Raw genomic sequence first — 22,505 nt, forward strand, 5'->3', positions numbered from 1 at the left:
AGACAGTTGTGCCTGCTCACGGCAATCACGTCTGTCACCACACGCAGGGCGGCGCCCAGCACGGAGCAGGCGCTCGGCGACTGTGACTACCGTTGACTTCGGGGAGGCGCCAGCCAAGCGCCGGCAACGGGAACTTAGGGGATCGGGGTTTCCATTAGGTTCCCGACCCTGTGTCTATGCATCTACAGCACAGAAGTTCCGAGAAGCTCTTGTGTAAATGTGTTTGGTGGCAAAACCCAGATTATTCTGAAAAATATTGCAGCAAGTCCTGACCTACACTGGCCAGGGGATGTTTGCCGTCTTGACCCCATTAGCCGAATCATCGTTTCTCTGCAGAGAGGTAGGAGCAGTTACGGGCTGTCGTCCCAGAAGCAACTGTGGAAGGTTTTGTGAAATGTCCAATGTATATACTTTCCAGAATCCTAAAAATTCTGGGCTATATCTGGCCCTTCAGCTCCCTGCAGAGGGCCTGCAGGGAAGGGTGGGCAAGCCTCTCCACGTCAGCCAGTGGCCCGGCGTGCCCTTTCCAGGAGGGGACACCGCACGGGTGGGGACTGTCGGGGACTGTCGGGGACTCGGGGTTTGGAGGCCAGGCCTGCCCCTCCAGCCCTGAGCATGTGCCCTGAGCCAGCGCTGAGCAGAGCAAGAGCTTCTCAAAGGTTCTGCCTGTCAACTCAGACTGCAAAAATAATGAGAACACTTAGGTTTGAAATTTTTATTGAAATTCTCAAAAGTATCAAAGTTATTGCTATTCATAATCTGTCCTGACATACTTTTGTAGTAAAAGGACAAATAAAGGTTCTTACCTGAAAAAGTAAGTTTCAGCCCGCTGGTAGTGGCCAGGTGTCAGTCTGAGGGGAGGGTAGTGGGTGGCCAGGGGCCTCACCATGAACAAGCCCATCGCCAGGGCCACGAACAGGACGGGCAGCAGCAGGCGCCAGAGGGTGCTTTTCCAGGCGCGGCGCGTGTGGCGCAGCCGGGTCACCAGGAGCGCGGCCATCTGTGCGCAGAGCAGCGGGTGGCCACGCATCAGCTGGGGCCTGGCCCGAGAGGCACCTGGGGATGGGGAAACGAGAGCCAGAGGCCGCAGGTCAGCTCAGCACGGACAAGGCCCGCCCGGTCTCTTCCTCTAACCTAGAGATGACCCTGCAACATGCTGTAGCCACAGGAACCCCACGCGGGCCACTGCCCATACTGGGTAAGCACTGCTATGGCCAAAAGGACAGAATCCGGGCCTTCGTGTGTCCCTGTTCTGGAAGGTGACAATATGAAATGATGGCACCACATGGCAAGAGCAAAGCGTCAGTTGGGCCTTCTCTGGTAGTGTTCCTGAAAAGAGAGGGGCAAACTGGAAAGAATGCGGAGGGGCCTGGCATCCACCCTTCTTGGTTAAAATAAAATCGGGATTCTAGAACAACAAAGATTAAAGAAGGGTAAGAGGTTCTGTTAGCCACTGCTCCTACACACACACACACACACACACACACACACACAGACCCAGGGGACCAGGAGGGGCTGCTCACTCCCCTTGGGACCCATGGCTGTCCGTCCTCTCCTTCCTCCTCCTGTTCTCCCACCATTCTTTTCCTCTCTGTTCTTAACCCTAGGAGGTCTTTCCTGGGAAAGCCCCAGATGGTGCCCCTGGCTGCCCTGTGGTGCATCTCTGTCCCCGCGCCTCTGCCCTCTGTGTGCCTCTGCCAGCATGCAGCCACCCCTCCCTTTATTACTCTGTAGGACACAGCAGATCTGAGAAAACAGGCTCAGTGATCAGAGGGGTCAACAAGTAAAATTTGAGCATGAGCTGTGCATCACTGATCTATTGGTCGGCTTCCCCATGCTCCCTCAACAGTGTTCCTTCAGGGATTATACACACACACACACACACACACACACAATCTGTATCAACCTGCTCCAGTTTAGGTCAAACATTCCAAATAAAGCTGTTGAGAGCAATTTGTATGTCCAGTGTGAGGATGAGAAGCCAGGAGCAGAGAGACTCCATGACTGCAGGCTTAAACCGTGTCTAAACGAAGGACACAGCTCCATCAATCAGCTATGTCGATGGTTTTTCCCAGCAGTTCCCTCTAAAGTACTCCAGAAAATCCAATACAAAGAATTTTACAAGAAAAGTGGTCTTATAAAAGAACTGATGTACCCAACTGATTGTGCTGCTCACAAATACAAAATAGAAATACAGTTAATAGAAGAGCAGTAAACAAGTTCGAAGACCCAAAAGAAAACACTTTTAAAGAAATTGTACCATTTTAAAGAGAAATCATTGGCAATAGCATTGAGAACAGAGCCATAGAGGTGTCACTGGGGATAAAGAGGCATATCTGAAATAGCTCCTTCATTTATCTGGGATCTACTGATACATGCGTGGAGGCACTGAGCCATTTGGTTTCTGTCCTCAAAAAATGTGTAGCACAGTGTTGGGATAAAAATGTAAAGAAATAACCCGACACAGTGTAACAAACTGTTGCACTAGAGGAGGGCCAAGCTGAAAAACTCAGTACCAAGGAGTGAGTCCCTGGGATGTTGAGGGAAAAAGTGACAAAACAGGTACAGCATCAGGGACGTTTGGGCAGAATCCTGAAGATCCATTGGAATTTGCAGGCAGACAAGAAAATGTGGATGTTCAAAGATCAGAACAGAAGCTCTAACTAAGCATGGCATATTCTCTAAATAACCATCTGTGTGCAAAGGAGCAGAATGCTGCCCATGCATGTGGCCAGTGGAGGGAGATGAACAGTAAAGGTGGTCAGAAACCAAGCCCTGAAGGGCCCTGGCAGCGATTTTAAGGATTGCAGGATTTGTGCTGGGCTTAAGGCTTCCCAACCCAGGAGTCACGTGGGTCGAGTCAGAGGATCAGAGTTGCATAGCTTAAGGCAAAGGCGTCCTTTGTTGCCTGGCAAGTAGAGCTGTAGTGGGGGGTGGGGGGGGCATTATATGGTTAAAGCAGTGGTTTTTAAACCAGGCTGCAGGTCAGATTCACCTGGGAATTTATAAAAAATGTTCTTTATAAGCCCTACCGCAGAAAAAAATCCCAACCTCCAGGGACTCAGAGATAAAAACGTGCTTTTTTATAACTTCCTGGGAGATTGTGCTGCTCAGCTCAGTTATGGAACCACTGATTTAATGTATCATCAACGGTAATTCATATACAGCTCTCATAACGCAGTGATTAAATCAGCTTATGTACAGATGTTGGTGCTGGGAAAAAGATATTATTAAAGTAAATTTGACCTTTTCATCTATATATACCCTTCTTGATAGCTTTATGAGTTTATAATGTGGGGTCACATCAATTCATAATATTAAGTATGCAGACCCATTAGGAGAATTATTTAAGTTATCTAATCAAGCTAAATAAAATAATTGAGATGTTTTTGGTTGCCCACTCTGTGGAGTTCTAAAAGTTATTTTTGAGATAATTGATGTCTTCATTGGTCTTTGACTGAGGAGCTCTTTCACTGGCTCCTTACAAAGGTGACTTACTTTGTTTAGGTTCAATAAAAATTGAATAGTCACAGTCTGACAGATGTCACAATCCATGAATTAGCCTTTACAGAGCATCTTTTGACATTGACAGCTAGCTACCCATACTTAGCAGCCTGCCAAACTAAGTACCTTCTCACATATGTGTACAGCAGGCAAAGCGTTGTAAATATATGTTGGCAGAAAAGAGATTTTTGTTAGGTGATAAAAACTTAATGTAACTAAATGGGTGTCAGGTATCTTGGCGATTTGCTCTGGCGATGAAGAAGGTGTGGGAGCAGAGTCAGAGCTGGTGTGTGGAGGCGCACAGGCCTGGCTCACCAAGAACCGCTGCCAGAGTCACTGCAGGGTGGGGGAAATTCAGTCTTTTAATCCACATAGACCTGGATTTGAATTTAATCTCAGCTACCAACATACTGTGTGATTTCTGTAAAATTACTTACCTTTCTGAATGTCATCCCCTCAGTTGTGAAATAGAGATTTATAATATTTCCCTCCAGGTAATGAGAATTGTTATTAGAACACTTACTAAACTACCAGAATAGGCATAATGTTGACCTCCAGTCATAGTAAATGCTCATTAGACAGCCTCAATACGTCTGCGGGGAAAGGTGTTTCTCATATTAGGAAGAATAAATTTTCTCCACCTTCCCATATATGTTAATTGGACATAAATGAGAAAAATAAAGGGCTAAGATATTTTATGGTTATGAATCAGCCACCAATCAAATATTCATGGTTAAACTCATAAAAATATTCACATGAATAATTTAACAGACAAAATTAAAATGCTGGACCAAATTGTTATGAATTGTCTTATGTGACTTATGAGTGCAATTATTTTCAAGGACTCTAGTTACATCCATAATTATGCATTCCCATTTCCCCTGACCATCAAATTGCTTAGAGAAAATGTCCAAAGATTTTTTTTTTTTTTTTTTGGTCAGGTGGCTGCAGTTGTTCAAACATTAACACCTAGTTATCAAAGTCTCAGCAAGCACCCACGAATATGATCTCCATGTTACAGAGTTCCTCCAAATGTTCCTGAATATTTCAAAGTAAATCCTTACAAATGTAATGCTTTCAAGTCAATAAAATTAAGATGAAAACTCCAAAATAGGCACACAGCATACATGAATATACAGTTCATAAAATATCTATAAAATAGTCAATATAGGAATATTATAAAATAAGTCAATAATTTAGTTTTTCAGCTCATCAATATGGTAAAGACTGAAGATAATGTTAACACCTAATATTATTGAGAGTTTAAGGAAATGAGTCTTTTTATATACTGCTGGTGGGAGGGTAGATCTGTATGGTCTTTCTATGGGAAATAAATATGGTTCTTCTTTGATCTGCTTAATTCCAATTCAAGAGTTGTATTATAAAAAAATAAAAATTCATCAAATATATAAAGGAAATTGACTTGTTATATTTTATAGAAAATAGTAGCAAGAAGGTGGAAACAACTTAAATATTTAACATGTGGGAATTAATTTAACAAATTATAGTGCAACCATATAGTAGAATATGGTAATCCTATAAGGCAACAGTATAGCTAAATACTCATTGATATGGAGAGTGTTCATTAAATTTTATAAGTGAATAAAGCAATTTAAGATAGAATTATAATATTTTGAAAAAAATGAATATGGAAGGTGGCTCAATAAAATGGGTGGAGGAGGGACTACTACCCAAGATATTAGCAGCATGGATTAGCCAAAAGAAAGAGGATTAAAACATTAAATATGTAATAATAGGAAAACACTTAATATATATCAGATCAAAAATGCTACAGAATAATATACATAGAGTGAACATAATTTACTAAAAATACTAATCATAAACTAGAAAAATTAATATTTTGATATATATACTTTCAGTGAAAAGTTGCCTTTTATAAAATAATTTTTACACTCCATATACTATTTGATAAAGTGGAGTTTTTTTAATTCAAAAATTTCAGTAATATAGCATTTTTCAATCTAAAGATTTATGTTAATTTTTATGGTGAGATTATGGCTACTTTAATTTTCTTTGTAATTTTCTGGGATGTTTCAATAATGAATAATGACTTATAATCAATAATTATTAATATTGATATTATAAGCATGTTTTTATGAGATAGAAATGGTATTAATTCTCTGTTCAGTGAGTTACAGAATTCTAGAGCTGAAATAGATCTTTAAAATAATGTAATTCAAGACTTTTATTTATTTATAAATAAATACAGTTCAGAAGCAGTTTTGAAATAAGTTACATTTGAGGGAATTAAATTTAGTGAGTATTTGCTAGTGCAAATGCTATGTTAGGTCCTTAGGTTATCTATTTGAATAAAGTTCTCAAGAGGTTCTTGGTCTTGGAGTCAAACATGTAACCAAAACGTTATCAGTGAAACCTGACCAGCACAATAGAATGTATAGAACGGTGGCGCAGAGGAAACTTCTTTAGGAGGCTGCCGATGCCAGAGATTCAAAAGTAAAAAGGTGTTTGCTGACAGGTAGAAAGGGTAACCAGAGAATGATCCAGAAATACAGGGAATCTCATGCAAAGACATGGATTGATTATGAGGAAGAAGTATGCTAAGCTGGGCAGGGAAAGGGCATGAGGGATATTTTCTACTGACTTCAGTCATGATCTTGGATTTCAGAATCATTAGCAGACATGAAAAGGCATAAATCGTTGTGTTTTTCTTACCAACAGAGTTAAACAGAATCAGGTGAGCTGCATGGAAATCCTATCAGCCCTGTCATTTACTTAGGAATATATTTTTAAGTCAATAAGTAGACACCATTAAGATGGGTATTAACTTGGTAAATGTGTTATAACAGAGGAAACAGCCTTAAAAAGGGTAAAATGTTTTATGAGCTGTCTCTTTAAAACTCTCCCCCACACTCTTCTTGAGAATTAAAACCTACGTTCCTGCCCAAAGCCAAAGCAGGTGATCAGAAGGGCAGAGGAGTATCCCTTGTTCTCTGTACCACAGAAGATGGCTCAGCAGAATTGCCCAGGCATAGGTCATGCAACTGTCTTCCCAAGATGGGATGGATCAGAACCATCATCTACAGGTAAACAACAATAGCCTGAAGCTGAAAACCCTCCCTTTAAAAGCTCTATATTTCTACTTCTAGATAGGAAAATGGTACTTCAGGATGGGAGTCTGCCATTCTCCTCATTTGCCTGCAAATTAATAAACAACCCTTTCCTTTGCCTCCGACCACTTGTTCTCATTCTTCCTATGTGGCCTCAGGGACAGGTGCTGAACTTTGGTAACAGTCTCACAGGGGGCCGGGCGCGGTGGCTCACGCCTGTAATCCTAGCACTCTGGCAGGCCAAGGCAGGTGGATCGCTCAAGGTCAGGAGTTCCAGACCAGCCTGAGCAAGAGCGAGATCCCGCCTCTACTAAATATAGAAAGAAATTATCTGGCCAACTAAAATATATATAGAAAAAATTAGCTGGGCATGGTGGCGCATGCCTGTAGTTCCAGCTACTCGGGAGGCTGAGGCGGCAGGATCGCTTAAGCCCAGGAGTTTGAGGTTGCTGTGAGCTAGGCTGACGCCACGGTACTCACTCTAGCCTGGGCAACAAAGCGAGACTCTGTCTCAATTAAAAAAAAAAAAAAAAAAAAACAGTCTCACAGGGGAAGCCACACAATCTAGCACCAGGGGTCAGGATGTCTGAATTCCAGCTTTCACTTACACTGAATATACTGAACATTTCGGACAGGTAATTTTCCCTGTTTTCTCATTTATTAAACAAAAACCTTAGAAAGGGTAGTCTTCAATCTTTATCCTAGTTAAAACTATAGTTGTATGGCATTTATACAAATCATGACTAAATTGTCTTATTCATACCATTCATGTTTCCCCGAGAAGAAAAGCAACAAAATCAGATATGTTCTTATTAAGGAAGAAGAGAGAAGGGAAAGGGAGGAGAGGAGAGGAGAGGAGAAGGGAGGGGAGGGGAGAGGAGGGAAGAAGAAATGGGAAAGAGAATAAAAAAGACAAAAGGTAAACATAGGAAAGAAAAGAAAATGTGTTAGTGGCATTTTTGTGCTTATTAATACAACATAAAATCCAAAACGCAATTTTTAATATAGACAGACAGAATACAAAGTTTAAAAGCATGCTAGTTTATTCTAACTTTGGTTAAATGTGCTTTTAACACATTAACTGCCAGATGAGTTGTATTTAACACAGGCCAGTTTTGGGCCTGGGACCTCATGAAGCATATGTAACTCACATGTCTCCTGAAAATCTTACTTGTTGATTTTCTTATTGTTACAATTAATATTGACAATTTAATTGCATATAACTCAGGCACAGAAAACAGTAAACAATAACAAATTTTTCATTAAATTAGAAAGGATCATTTTGTTTTCAAAGCTTTTATTCTATTTTCACAATAAAACACCATGGCCCCAAGGAAAACAATTTTTTTTTTCTAGTGTGGCAGTCAATGTGTTAAAAAATAAAACCAATGTTAATTATGTTTAATTCTTTAAAGAAGCTAATAAATGGAGGCTATGCTTATATAAATTGTTTTATTGATAATCTCACAACCATATCTTACCCAAGTTTTACCGTACTCTATTTGTCCATTTCTTATAACAACTATATTGCTTTTTAAAACATGACTTTTCTTAAAAAAATACACACCAAAAAATAAGATATCCAGGTAAAAGAGCAATTTTACGTGTCATGTCACTGAAGTTTCCAATTGCTATACAGATGATGCATCATTGATTTGGTTCTTTGAAAAGCACTATGATTGCAGTAGCCAAAATGTTAAAAGCATGAAATTAGGATTCACTTTGGAATAAGGTCATCCGTTATACCCTGTTACATTTTGTGAATAAAGGTTGCTGAAACTCCTATGACATTAAATCTGCCTTGAAAAGACAGTGACTTGGCATTCAGGGAGTCAGGGGTGCAGCCCCACTGTATCACTGAGTCCCTATGCCACGGAGCAGTCGTCTAAACTCTGAGTTTGGGTTTTCTCTTATATGCAACAAAGACAGGTCCTGCTGCAGTCTCTAAACAGCCCCACAGTTGGGTTTCCAACCCTAAGTTTCCTTCACGATTCTAACTGATGGTTAAGGAAATGGTATGAGGGCTACGTTTGCTGCAGTGCAATTATTAAGTATAATACCAGCCTTGACCCTGTTCTCTAGTTCCTCTTTTGATCACACTGGGGAGGCAGGGTGTACAGGGAACAGGCATGTGGACTAAAAAAAGAAGAAAAATCTCCCTACCACCAAATCCTCTCTCCAGCCTGAGCCCTATGCTTATCCCCCTCACTATCAGCTTCAATTTATCTGTCTTCTTCATATGCGATGAGTTCCTTGTAACCAGAAGGAGTAGGACTTGATTCACCTTGTATCCTTGGCGTTAGGCACATCCCCAGCCCAGCTGAGATGCTCAATACAGTCTGATGAATGAGTGGATGGATACTCAGCATCCTTATCTATCACCCTCTTTCCTAGGTCCATCCTTCCCCTATTCAGAATATAATTCTACCTAGGCGTTTCTTTCAGTTTCTTTGGTTTTTTGATTCCACCCTCAGCTTTCACAGTCATGCCTAGTGAGACTTCTGCAACAGCAGTCTTTAAGTCACTAACAGTGGCTCCATTTCAATATGATTTGCAGGGTGTAAACAACAGTTAAAGTAGTTTACAAAGCAAAGTCATGATTTTGCACTGTGGTCTTAAGAGAGATAAATACAGCTGCTCACAACATGCCAAGACATCTCTATCCCTTGGGAAGAAGGAAATGAGATTTGGGGAGTTGGGAGGAAGATGGAATTGAGGAAGTCAGTTCAGGATGACCTACTCAACTTTCCCGGGCTCAGCTGAGGAGCTGGGTGTGGAAAAGGGATTGAAGAAGGCCTCAAGGGCACATGTATCTGTAGCTTCCTGGAGATAGATGTGCTAGTGAGGGTTGCCCAGAGCTCGTCCTGACTAAATTACCCAAGTTGTTCCGTTGCCACCCTTGAGGCAATGATGACTCTTAAAATGAATGAAGCTCATCTTGTGTCAAACATTTCACATGAAGATGATATTTCAGTTCCAGAAATGAGGATTGGAGCTGCTCATAGTCAACTTTAGGAGCTTTCTTCAGCAGCTCTGATCTGCATGGCTGCAAGAATTATGGTTCACACACTTTCCTGACTTCCCACTGCCCCTGACAGAAGCTGCTGCTGCTGTCTGGCACCTGCCACCAGCATTTATCCTGCCCAAATCTATTTTGATTCTGTTTTATTTTGGCAGACTCTTCTGCAAAGCATCCTGCCGTTAGCTCTCTGCTGATTTTAGCTAACGTGGAGAACAAACCTTCTTTGGCATATAGAACTGGCAGCAGCCAAGTCACTTCCCGCCTTGCTTGCAGGGAGGGCAGTTTTTGAAGTTTGAGGAAATGTGGACAAAGAATAAAAGACAGCACTCTGGGCTTAACGCTATGGTTGAACCTAGGAGACACACACAGAATTTGAAACAGCCCTTTAAAGAGGCAGTGAATTATGGCAGCCCCTCCTCGGACGGGCCGCACAAACAGGATTGTCTTCAAAAAAGCAAAGGAGAGGTTGCAGACCCTTCAAATTAATCACTGCCAAAATTGCTTTCCATCATCAGAAACAGCAGCAATTAGGAATGAAATACAGAGGATTAAACTGTGGGAGAGAAAAGGAAAAGAATTTAATGTAAAGTGGCACTGACAACCATAGAGCTGAACATTTGATGTTATTTCAGGTCTCACGTGGGGAACAGGCTTCTTAAAAACAAAGGCATGGCAAAGTCCCATGTAGGGAAAAACAGCCATGTTTCCCACACTCACTAGGTGCGAAATAACTTCGTAATGTCTCACATAAACTCTGAGCTTAAAGAGACTCCAACAGGGTTTTTTTCACAGTAGTGGCCACAGAGCATCTAAATCAAAGGAACTTGGGGTTCTCCTTAATGTAAACAACCACGTCTTTGGAATCAAAATTTATGAAAGTTGGGCCTAAGAATGTGCCACTTTAACAGGTAGCCAGGTGATTTCAAAACCTCCTTTTAAAAGGCCCCTTCTCTCAAAAACTATATCCTGAACACAGCAGCCAGGAAAGTGGTACCTCAGTGTGGTTGGCTTGGTGGGGCTGTTCATTCTGTAGGTGGGACAGGGCCCCCAAAGGCCAGATGTGTGCAGTGACACATGGATACCAGAAACCCTACAGGTGAACCCAGGTGAGGCCAAATGGTCACCACCTGCCTTCACATGCAGGCCACCTACTCATGCATCTGGTCAGTGGGTCAGGCAAGAAACGTGCATTGCACGTGTGTTATGACAGGCACCGCACTCAGGGCCAGAAACACTAAGGCAGCTCCACTGCACTCTCATTCTGTCGGTGAGCACACGCGCTAAGCACGTACAACTAACTATACAAACGCAACCTGCCGCCGCTGCTGCGAAGGATGAGAGGGAACATTGGCGTTTATCAGGAGGGATCTGACCCGTTCTGGTGGGTTGGGGACGATGAAAGCACACACTGAAGAATGACCAGGGACTAGCTCAGAGAAGAGGAAAGAGGAAGAGGCACTAAGGGCCCAGAGCAGAGATGTGAAGATTCTGGGGGTAAGAAGGAGCTCGATCTGTTCGAGAAACTGAAAGGAGTCCAGGCTGGCTGCAGGACAGAGAAGGGGCAGGTAGGGTCTAAACCATGCAGCATTTTAGCAGTCCATGGGCAGAATTTGAGTTCAGGAAAATGGAAAACCATTACATATTTGAAGTGAGAACAATGTGATCAAATTCTTATTCTTAAGACTCGGCTGTCGTGTGGAGAATACACTGATAGGATATGTGGAGGGTGAGAGGAAAAGGTTCATGAATAACTCTGATGTTCTTGCCTGTGAACTAGGTAGAAAGTGACAATATTCTCCCAGTATTAGGGAGAGAAAAAAGGTATATGGGTGAAAATCATGAGTTGGGCTTGAACATGATGAGATGGAGCTAGGAGGAGGTGTCAGGATGGAGTTGCTCAGCAGGTGGTCTCAGCCTGGAGCCACGACGAGCCGTGACCTGAGCTGACCCTAGACGTGTGAGCACCCCACACTGGGAACGATGAAGCCTGCACTAGAGACAAAATGGCCCGTGGGAAGAGGAGAGAGAGAAGAGGGCTTAGGGCGGCTGGGCACTGGGGAGCCCTAACGTGAACGTCAGGCTGAACGAGGTGGGTTGAGGAGCAGCACTCAGAGGAAAGCTCAAGTGAGATACCACAGAGTCCAAAGAAAGAGAGTTTTGCCCAAAAAGAGGGAGCTGGATACAGCTTAGAGATCAAGGATAAAGCCCTTTGAACCAATGGCGTGCTGATCACCAGTGACATTAGAACAGGCTTTTGAACGAGATGGTGGGAGAACAGCATGTATCTGAGAGGACCGAAGCCCAGGTGAGAGAGTGGGAAATGCAGTCAGAGCGTGTCTTGACAGCTCTTTTGAGAAAGAAGTTTGGCTGTGAGGGGGAGGAAAGTGGGCAGGCATTTGGAAGGGAAGTGGTTTGGAGGGAAAATTTTGGTTGTCTTATGCTGCTTTGTTTTTTCCAAAGGAAGAACCATCAGCATGTTTAAAATGGGAAAGATGGGAAAGAACCCTAAAAGAAAGATGGGGAGACACTGAAAACACAGAGCAAACAATTCTTCCTTCGAGGGCGGGAAGGGACTCATCATGGCAGAGGAATTGGTCTCCCCTGGGAAGAGGGGGCTGCTCCGTCCTGTAACAGGAAGGAAAGCAGATGCAGATGAGAGAGGGGAGGGGTTTGGGGGTGGGAAGCAGGTCGGATTTCACCCACTTACTTATATTTTCTCTATGAGGCAGGAAGGGGCTCCCTCAATGGGAGCGGGAGGAGGAGCCAGAGGCATGAGGAGAGGGGGACATTTGAACCTGACTTGGCACAAGGAAGAGAGAGTTGACCAGGGAAACACGGTAAAGTTTCTGGCCGCGTTGAGAGCCTTGTTACTGAAAATCTACTATAGAGCCTGTGAACTCTAGACGATAAAAACGCTGAATCTCCTGGATGGCAATGGAAACTATGCAATCAGCAACAGTAAATCAGCATGGTGGAACCCCTAAGAGAAGCAGATATTAAGTGTTGGAGGAACATGGAGAAGAGAGTGAATAACCTCTCAAAGGAGCTGAGAGAGGCTTCCAGTGGAGGGAATGTGGGAACCGAGGCAGGACAAGTGCCGGGCACTGGGCAGTGCCCACAGGGCCAGCTTTGAATCTAGTTCAAGTCGAGCTGCACAAACATTCAGATGCCACAGCCGAGCTGCTGGGTGGGGAACCAACCAGCCAAACTCACGCTGCACATGTGTGAGCTCAGCACGGAAGTGACTTCCCCAGTTCTGTTAGTCAGCTCAGGCTACAAAGTACCACAGGCTGGGCGGCTGCAAAAACAGACAGTTATTGTCTCACAATTCTGGAGGCTGGAAGTCCAAGATCAAGGTGTCAGCAGGGTCGGTTTCTCCTGAGGCCTCTGGCCAGCTTGCACAGGGCTACCTTCTCCCTGTGTCCTCACGTGGTCTTTTCTCTATACAGGTGCGTCCTTGGTATCTCTTTTTATGTCCAAATTCCCACTTCTTGTAAGGACACTGGTCATATTAGATTAGGGCCCACCTATTTGACCTTTTGTTTTTTTTTTTTAACCTTTATTACCTTTTTTAAAGTCCTACCTTCAAATACATTCACATCTTGAGGTACTGAGAGTTAAGACTTCAATATATGCAACATATGAATTTTGGGGGAACACAATTCAGTCCATAACACCAGTGGAAAGAGAGAATAGACCCAGAATTTATGATTTTAAATTCTCCTTTTGCGATCACACGGAAGCAGTGTATCTCAAGGTGTGGTGCACGGACCAGCGCATCACCTGGGAGCTTTAAGTTCGTGGGCCCCATCCTAGACCTACTGAGTTGAGAGATTTGGGGGTGGAGCTCAGGAATCTGTGTTTTAACAAACTCTCCAGGTGGTCATTCTGATACAAGATCGTTACACTATTTGGGAAGCCAAATAGTTAATCTAGTTATCTATGTATATTTCAAATATTATACCAAACACTAGTTTATTGGTCCTTGGAAAAGTCTTTTCAAAAAGAAAAGGAAAGGACTCAAAGAGATTACAATGGCAGGTATTGTGCCTGGACAGGAGTTTCATGTTGAACCTGCTGAGGGTTTGGGCAAATCAGACAACATCTCTAAACCTCAGTCTCTTCAACCAAATTGCAGAAATAAGAAACCCTGTTTGCAAACTGGTTATGAGGAGTAAGTGAGAAAATCCAAATGCATAAAAAGTGCCTATCACAGTGTTTGATACACTCCAGGCAGCTAATAGTTTCTTTCTCCATGAAGTGACTTCCACATCCTGCAGTGCAGTTCCAGGGACCAGTCTTCATAACTCATTTCTATGGAGCTACTAGGGTCCCTATGATTAAAAAGTATATATCTTATATTTTATTTTGCCTTCATCAATCTCACAGAGAAGCAAGAAGTAAGTTATTTGAGAGCTAGCCCTTGGAAGACTGTTTCTGAAGACAGATGGCATCTGTAGAGAGAAGGGGTGCCCACAGGCAGGTGCAGCCCAGGAGTGGGAATCAATAACAAAAGAGTAATCTTTGAGGGCACCAATAGGAGGAGAAAGGCTTTTGTAAATGGTTATTCTAGAAATTGAATTTCTCTAGTGTAGATCACACACACACACACACACACACACACACACATATACACACAAAGCAAGTAAATCACTTTACTTAGAAGACATTAATGCACAGTCTCCAGTATCCTGACCTAACATTGAGATAAAGTTATATCTACTAAGTAACATAAATTTGACTTAGGTAGATGCCTTGTGGAGTTTTACTTGAGAAATTTGCAGAATATAATAAAATCGGCAAATGTAGGCAATCTCATACCAAATTTGTTTTAATGCATCCTGGACTTACTTCTTATTTAGTAATGAAATATTTAAGTCAATTTTTAAATAATATGTATCCCAGTTCCCAAATTTGTAATTTGAATGATAAATAAAATTACATTTTCATATCATATTTTACAATGGTAATGAAAATGTTATAATTTTTCTTTCTTCAGGGTTCTTTCTTAAATTCAAAACACTACTTTTTCTCACATAGCATTAGCTTTTATTGCATGTTTTATTTCCAACTTATTTATGTGGGTTTTTGTAATGTTCTCCAAATTCAAAACATAAAACTATCATTTTTAAAACAGATGCATAACTATAATGAAGAGGAGATATATATATATATATATATATGCAATATCGTTTCAATGTAAATTATCCATTCTCATGATGACAAAATGTTAATGAGAACCTAACAAGAATATTTTCTTTAAATTCACTCTTACATAGGAAAGTCATTAACTAATGTATCTTAAAAGAAATGAATGCTCAGAAATTAACTGTTAAGGCAAAATGCTAATAAATAAAAGAGAAAATAATATGTATGTCCAGTTAAAATAAAATTTTATATGAACAGTAGAAACAGAGACCCATTATGATTATGCAGTGTAATATCACTACATAGAAATCACATAAGCAGTAGCATGGATGGATTTCAGAGAAAAAAATAGAGACAAACACAGAGCCTTGTACACACTGTGCAACTGCTTTTATATAAAGTTCAACAACAGGTACAATTATTCTAAAGTGATAGAGTTGCCCTTGGAAGGGGATTGATTTGGAGGGGACATGAGCATGCTGCCGAGGTGCTAGAAATGTCCTACCTCGATGTGGGTGGTGGTTACACAGGCGGGTACCATGTAAAAGTCCTCTTGGTTGTACAATTAAAATCTATGCCATTTACTATAAGATGTATGCAGTTTATGTTAGTAAAATGAAATTAAAAACATTATTCTTAAAGAATACATAATCCATGGGTAAATGTAAACAACATTGTAACAAAAGAGGAAATTCAAATGGCCAATAAATATGAAAAGGGGCTCAAGTTATGGAAATTCAATTTAGCTTGTTATAATACTGTATTGCTAGGTGGAGGTCTAAAATGACTCCCAATGACTCAGACCCTTGTGCAATCCCCTCCCCTTGAATGTGAGTGAGACTTTGAATATGACGATTCTCACTCCCACAGTTAGACAACACCATATGGCAAAGGGGAAGACACTTTGCAGAGCTATCAATAGTTAAGATCCATAATCAGTTGCCTTTAAGTTCATCAAAATAGAGATACTCCTGCTCACTCTGAAGAAGTAAACTGCCATGTGACTAAGACCTGAGCGCCACTCCAGGAGCTGAGAGCAATCCCTAACCAACAGCCAGCCGAAAATGGGCACGTTGAGGAACTGAACAACCCGAATGAGCTCTAGATGAGAATGCGGTCCTGACAGCAGCCATGTGAGGCCCTGAGCAGGGCGCCCACTGTGCTGTGCCCAGACCTCCGGCAGATAGCAACTCTGAGACAATAAACGGGCATTGTTTTAATCAGCTCAGTTGCAAGTAGTGTTATTAGAAATAGAACTAATATATTTGGTAACTGGAAGTGGAGAGTTGTCATAACAAACACTTAAAAATATAAGGGTGTTTTGAAATTAGGAGCAAGCAGTGGATGGAAGAGTTTTGAGGAGCCTGATAGAGAAAACGCAGATTTCCCTGGACAGATTGTTAGAAGAAATCAGAACTATAAAGATTCTGTCCATAAGGATTCAGAAGGAAGTGAGAAGCATGTTTTTGAAAACTAGAGGAAGGATGTCATTGTCATATAGTAGTAGAAAATAGCAAACTTGTCTCCTGCAGTTATGTGAAAAGCAGAATTTGTAGGAAACAAAGTTGGAGATTCAGCAAAGGAGATTTCCAGACAAAAAATTGAAGGTTCTACCCAGTGTCTTCTTCATGCTTATAATAAAATGGGAGAGGAGAGAGAAAAATTGAAGGAACAAGTGTTAAGCAAGCAAATCGACAAAAACAGGAAATGATGATTTTGAAAACTCTCAGCTTTACCAGGTTAAAAAAAAAAAAAACAGTAGTAAAAGTCAAGGAGAGCTACTGATAGTGTGGCACAGAGAAAAGGCTGAGTGTACTGCACAATCTTTTGCTGAAACCTCAAAATTTCAGAGTATATGGTCACAGAAAGGTCCTGTAAAATGTTTAGGGACTGAGTGACATCATTAAGATGACGGATTAGGAACTTTGGGCTCTCATTCCCCGGTGGGGACCAAAAACACAACTGCAGACTAACTAAAGTTAATTGTATAGGAGCTCTGGAAATCTTTCCAAGATCTCCAGCAACCAAGCAACCTCTCAGTCCAAAATAAACACACACTCCAAACAGTAGAAAATTCTGCGGTGTTTTTACCCAACCTTGCCCTGCCCCTTCCCCACACTGGTGAAGTCATGAAGAAATGGCCCAATTCCTGGATCCCTCCTTTGGGGCAGAAACAGCAAAGTAGAAATCATTTTTAAAAATCCTGGCCTGGCTGTGGATAGCCCAAGGAACTGGAATCCATCTCACTTGACTTAGAGCTCATCCAGGAATGGTGGCAAGTTTGGGCCTCAGGCTTGGCACCACAGAAGGCACTGGTAGGCAGCGCAGCACACGAAAACTGAAAAAAGACTGCAGACATATGGAGGCCGGGAGCAAGAGATTATGAGACTACACTGGAACATCTAAGGCCCTGAGATGAAGCTGGGGTGAAATTCTTTGAGAAACTAAGGCATTCAAAAGTGCCCAGGGGAAATCAGAAGGAAAAAAATAATAAAGCACATATTTACAAAGGCTGAAACAATGCACATGCCCAGCAAAGAACTGAGAAGACCACAGCCTTTGCCTTAGGTGGATCTGGCTCAGGGGACCACTAATTAATTAGAAAAAGTCTTCCACACCGGTCTGCAAAGAGTGGGAGAAGTGGCTGTTTTATCAAATGGCCAATTTCCAACAAATGATTACAAAAAACAAATAACAGCAACCTGACCCATGCAAAGTAGCAAAGTAATGCCCAGACACAATCTCTAAAGAAACACATGCTAGATAAAGATTTTAAAACAACTGTCTTAAATATTCTCAGAGCTAAAGGAAAACATAAATGAAGAACTAAAGAAAATCAAGAAAGCAATATATGACCCAAATTAGAATATCAACAAAGAGATAAAAATTATTTTAAAAAAGAACCAAATTCTAGAGCTGAAAAATATGATAACTGAATTGAAAAAATCATAGAAGTTCAAGACTAGACTTGAATAGACAGAAGAAAGCATCAGCAAACTTGAAGACAGTCACTTGAAATTATTGTACTTGAGGAAGTAAATTAAAAAAGAATGAAAAAAAGTGGACAGAGCCCAAAGGACTTACAGGACAACATCAAGCAGACTGATACATCCACTAGGAAATTTCTAGGAGAAGAGAAAAAGAAAAGGGCAAAACATTTTCCAAGTTAAAAAACAAACAAACAAACACGGATACATAAGTACAAGAAGCTCAATGATCTCAAAGGAGGAGAAACCCAGAGATCCTGACCAAGACATTGTAAATAAACTATTGAAAGCCAAAGAAAAAGAACCTTGGAAGTAGCAAGAGAAAAGAGACCCCTAATGTACAAAGGATCCTCAATAAGACTATGGATGGGGAGGGAGTTATCTCAGGAGAATTCTTGCTGGTCAAAAGGCAGTGGATAATTATGTAAAGAGATTAAAGACAAAATACCTGTCAACTTATGCTTTATATATATATTATTACATAAATGTCCTTCAAAAACAAAGTGAAAATTAGACATTACCAAACAAACAAAAGCTGAGGAAGTATATTACCAGCAGGATTGCCCTATAAGAAATGATAAAGAAAGTCCTAAAAATTGAAATTAAAGGATGCTAACAATAATTCACAAACATATCAAAATAATAAGTTCTCTGGTAAAGGTAAATATAGGAGCAAACAAAAATTATTATTATAATTTTTCTTTGTACTGTACTTTTAATTTTCTACAGGATTTAAAAGCAAAATCCATAACAAATTGCTATAAATCTGAATTAATGAGTATGTAATACATAAAGATGCAATTTATGACATCAATAAAAAATAAGGGGGTAGAGCTATAAAAGAATAAAGATTTTGTATGTGATTGTAGTTAAGTTAGTATTAATTTAAGATGAATTATCATAACTTTAGGATATTATACGTTATCCCCTTAGGTAAACAAAAATAAAATATCTATCAAATACTATCCTCCCTGACCTGTGGTTTTGCTTTCCATGGTTTCAGTTACCCACAGTCACCCATGGGCCTAATATTGGTGAGTATAGGACAATAAGATATTTTGAGAGAGAGACAGAAAGAGACATTTACATAACTTTTATTACATTAGATTGTTATAATTGTTCTATTTTATAATTATTGTTTTTAATCTCTTATTGTGCCTAATTTGAAATTAAACTTTATGATAGGTATGTATGTATAGGAAAAACATAGTAAATATATGGTTCAGTACTGGTTTCAGGCATCCACTGGAGATCTTGGAACATATTCCCCAGACATAAGGGAACACTGCTGTATACATAATAAAAAATAAATATAGAATAAAAATGTGTCATTATAATAAAAAAATTAAACACAAGGAAGTCAGTAATGGAGGAAAAGAGGGATAAAAAGCTATAAGGTGTACAAAAAACAAATAGCAAAATGACAAATAAGTGTCACTCTATCAGTAGTTACTTTAATTACAAATAGATTAAACTTTCTGATCAAAAGACACAGATTGGTAGCATTGATAAAAAACAGGATCCAACTGGATGCTATTTGGGAGACTGATGTGGGAAGATTGCTTGAGCCCAAGAGTTTGAGTCCACAGCCTGGGCGACATAGTGAGATCCTGTCTCCAAAAAAAAAAAAAAAATGAAAAAAATGAAAAGAAAAGAAAGGCTGGAAAAACATTATTCACGCAAATAGTAACCAAAAGGGAGTAGGAATGGCTATACTAATAACAGACAAAATAGACTGTAAAAAGCAGTGGCAAGAGACAGCAAAGAATATTATATTGACTGTTTTATAAATATTCAACCAAATATGTGACAATTATAAATGCATAGGTTCTAAACATAGGAGCTCTTAAACATATGAAGCAAACATGGATGGAAACGAAGGAAAAAATCGACATCTCTACAATAATAATAGGAAATTTTCATATCCATTATTACTCTCAATAACAGAACAACTAGACAGAAGATCAAAAAAGACACAGAATTAAACAACACTGTAGAACAAAAGTACATAACAAATATTTACAGATCACTCCACTCAATAATATCACAAAATACATTTTTCTCAAGTGCATATGGAACATTCTCCAGGATAGATCACATGTTTCACTTCAAAATAAGTCTTACTAAATCTAAAATGATTGAAATCATGCAAAGTATCTTTTCTGATCACAGTGGAAAACAACTAGAAGTTAACAGCAGAAGGGAAACTGGAAAATTCACAAATATGTGGAAATTAAGAACACAGTCAAAAGAATAAATGAATCAAATAATAATCCCTAGAAAATATCTTGAGTAAAATAAAAATGAAAACACAACATACCAAAATGTATAGGGTACAGAGGAAGCAATGCTAAGAGGAAAATTTATAACTGTAAAAGCTAATACATTAAAAAAGAAGAAAAGTCTCAAACATCCCAACTTTATACCTTAAAAAGTAGGAAAAGAAGAAAAAAACTAAACCTAACACGAGCAGAAATAATTAAATAAAAATTAAAGCATAATAAAATAGAAAAATGAAAAACAATAAGGAAAATCAATGAAACCAAGAGTTGATTCTTCAAAATGATCAACAAAATTGACAAACCTTTAGCTAGATTGATTAAGAAAAAAAGAGAGAAGGCTTAAATAACTAAAATAACTAAAATCAGAGATGAAAGAGGGGATGTTACCATCAATTTTACAGAATAAAGAAGATTTATGACAGTACTAAGCACAATATATGCCAAAAAATTTTCTAACCTAGATGAAATAAACAAATTACTACAACACCAATATCCTAAGACTAAATCATGAAGAAGTCACTCAGTAGACCTGTAACTAGTAATGAGATTAAATTAACAATTAAAATCTTCCCAACAACAAGAAAGCCCAGGACTAGGTGGCTTTATTGGTAAATTATATCAAACATATAATTTTTATTTAACTAATAACAGTCTTCAAACTCTTCAAAAAAATTGAAGAGGAGGACAAACTTCCTAACTCATTCTATGAGGCAATGCTGGGCTGATAGACTGAGTTAGGAAGTCAGGCAAAGACATTGTAAGAAAAGAAAACTACAGACCAATATCCTTTATGAATACTGATGTAAAACCCTCAACAAAATACTAGCAAACCAAATTCAACAGTATATTAAAAGGATTATACGCCATGACAAATGAGGATTTATTCCTGGCATTCAAGGATGGTTCAACATATGAAAAAAAAATCAATGTAATGTATAGCAGTTTCCCCTTATCCACAGGGGATATTTTCCAAGACCTCCAGTGAATGCCTGAAACTGAAGATAGTACCAAACCCTATAAATACTATGTTTTTCTGTTCTGATAACTAATACCGCTGCTAAGTAACTAACAGGATAGTATGGAGATGCACAACAAGGGGATGATTCAAGTCCTGGGAAGGAAAGGGTGGGATTTTATCATATCACTCAAAACAGCACACAATTGGAAACTTATGAATTATTTCTTATTCCAAAAGCAAATAAAATTTTCCATTTTATTTTCAGTTACCCACTGTAAGTTACCATGGTAACTAAAACCATGGTAGGTGAAACTGTGGATAAAGGGGGACTACTGTATCCCCACATTAAGAGAATGAACAAAAAAAAACCATATACTCATCTCAATTGATCCAGAAAAAGCATTTGACAAAATTCAGTACCCTTTCATGATAAAAACACTCAACAAACTAAGAATAGAATGAAACTACCTCAACATAATGAAGGCCATCTGTGAAAAACCAATGGCCAGCATTGTACTCAACAGTGACAATCTGAAAATGTTTCTTTTAAGATCAGGAACAAGACAGGCATGCTGATTCTCACCACTTCTATCAAGATAGTGCTGGAAGACCTAGCCAGAGAAATTAGTCAACAAAAAGAAACAAAAGTTATCCAAGTTGGTGTGGAAATTATCTCTGTTTGAAGATGACACATCTTATATGATAAAAACTCTAATAATTTAGCACACACACACACACACTGTTAGAACTAATAACAAATTCAGCAAAGTTTCAGGGTACGAAATCAATACACAAAAATCAGTTGCATTTTGATATATTAGCGATGAACAATCTGAAAAAGGAAACTAAGAAAACCATTCCATTTACAATAACATAAAAAAGAATAAAACACTTAGGAATAAACTTATCCACAAAGGCAAATAATAACCTTAAGACTGAAAGCCACAAAATGTTACCAAAAGAAATGAAACATAGCACAAATAAGTGGAAAGATATCATACATTCATGAATTGGAAGAACTAGTATTTTTAAGCTAGCAGTACTAGTCAAAGCTATCTAAATCAATCTAGAAAATTCTTATCAAGTTTCCAATATACACTTTTTTGCAGAAATAGAAATATGCATCCTAAAATTCATATGGAAACTCAAGGAGCACAGGAAAGCCAAAACAATCTTGAAAAGAAAAACAAAGTTGGAAGATTCACACTTTGTAATTTCAATGCTTATTACAAAGCCACAGTGATCAAAACAGTGTGTCACTGGCATAAAGACAGACACATAGACCACTAGAGTAGAATACACCTCAGTACTAAACCCTCACATGTATGGTCCATTAACTTTCAACAAAGGTATCAAGACCATTCAGTGGCAAAAAGAGAGTTGTTTCAACAAATAGCATTGGGAAAACTAGATATTCACATACACAAGAATAAAATTGTACCCTTACCATATACCACATACAAAAATTAATTCAAAGTAGATGAAAGATCAAACATAAGAGTGAAAACTGTAAAA

General features: G+C 39.5%; 1 protein-coding gene across 1 annotated transcript in view; it reads right to left on the reverse strand.

Annotated features, from left to right (window-relative positions):
• The window catches only part of ABCA13 (ATP binding cassette subfamily A member 13), a 459,896-nt gene that overhangs the window by 177,738 nt on the left and 259,653 nt on the right, over positions 1-22,505 (reverse strand). Inside the window, 1 exon segment of the mRNA XM_069462020.1 lies at positions 807-1,056. Coding sequence (XP_069318121.1) covers positions 807-1,056 — 250 coding nt within the window.

This window comes from Eulemur rufifrons, chromosome 29 (genome assembly GCF_041146395.1).
Source record: "Eulemur rufifrons isolate Redbay chromosome 29, OSU_ERuf_1, whole genome shotgun sequence".
Lineage (NCBI taxonomy): Eukaryota > Metazoa > Chordata > Mammalia > Primates > Lemuridae > Eulemur > Eulemur rufifrons.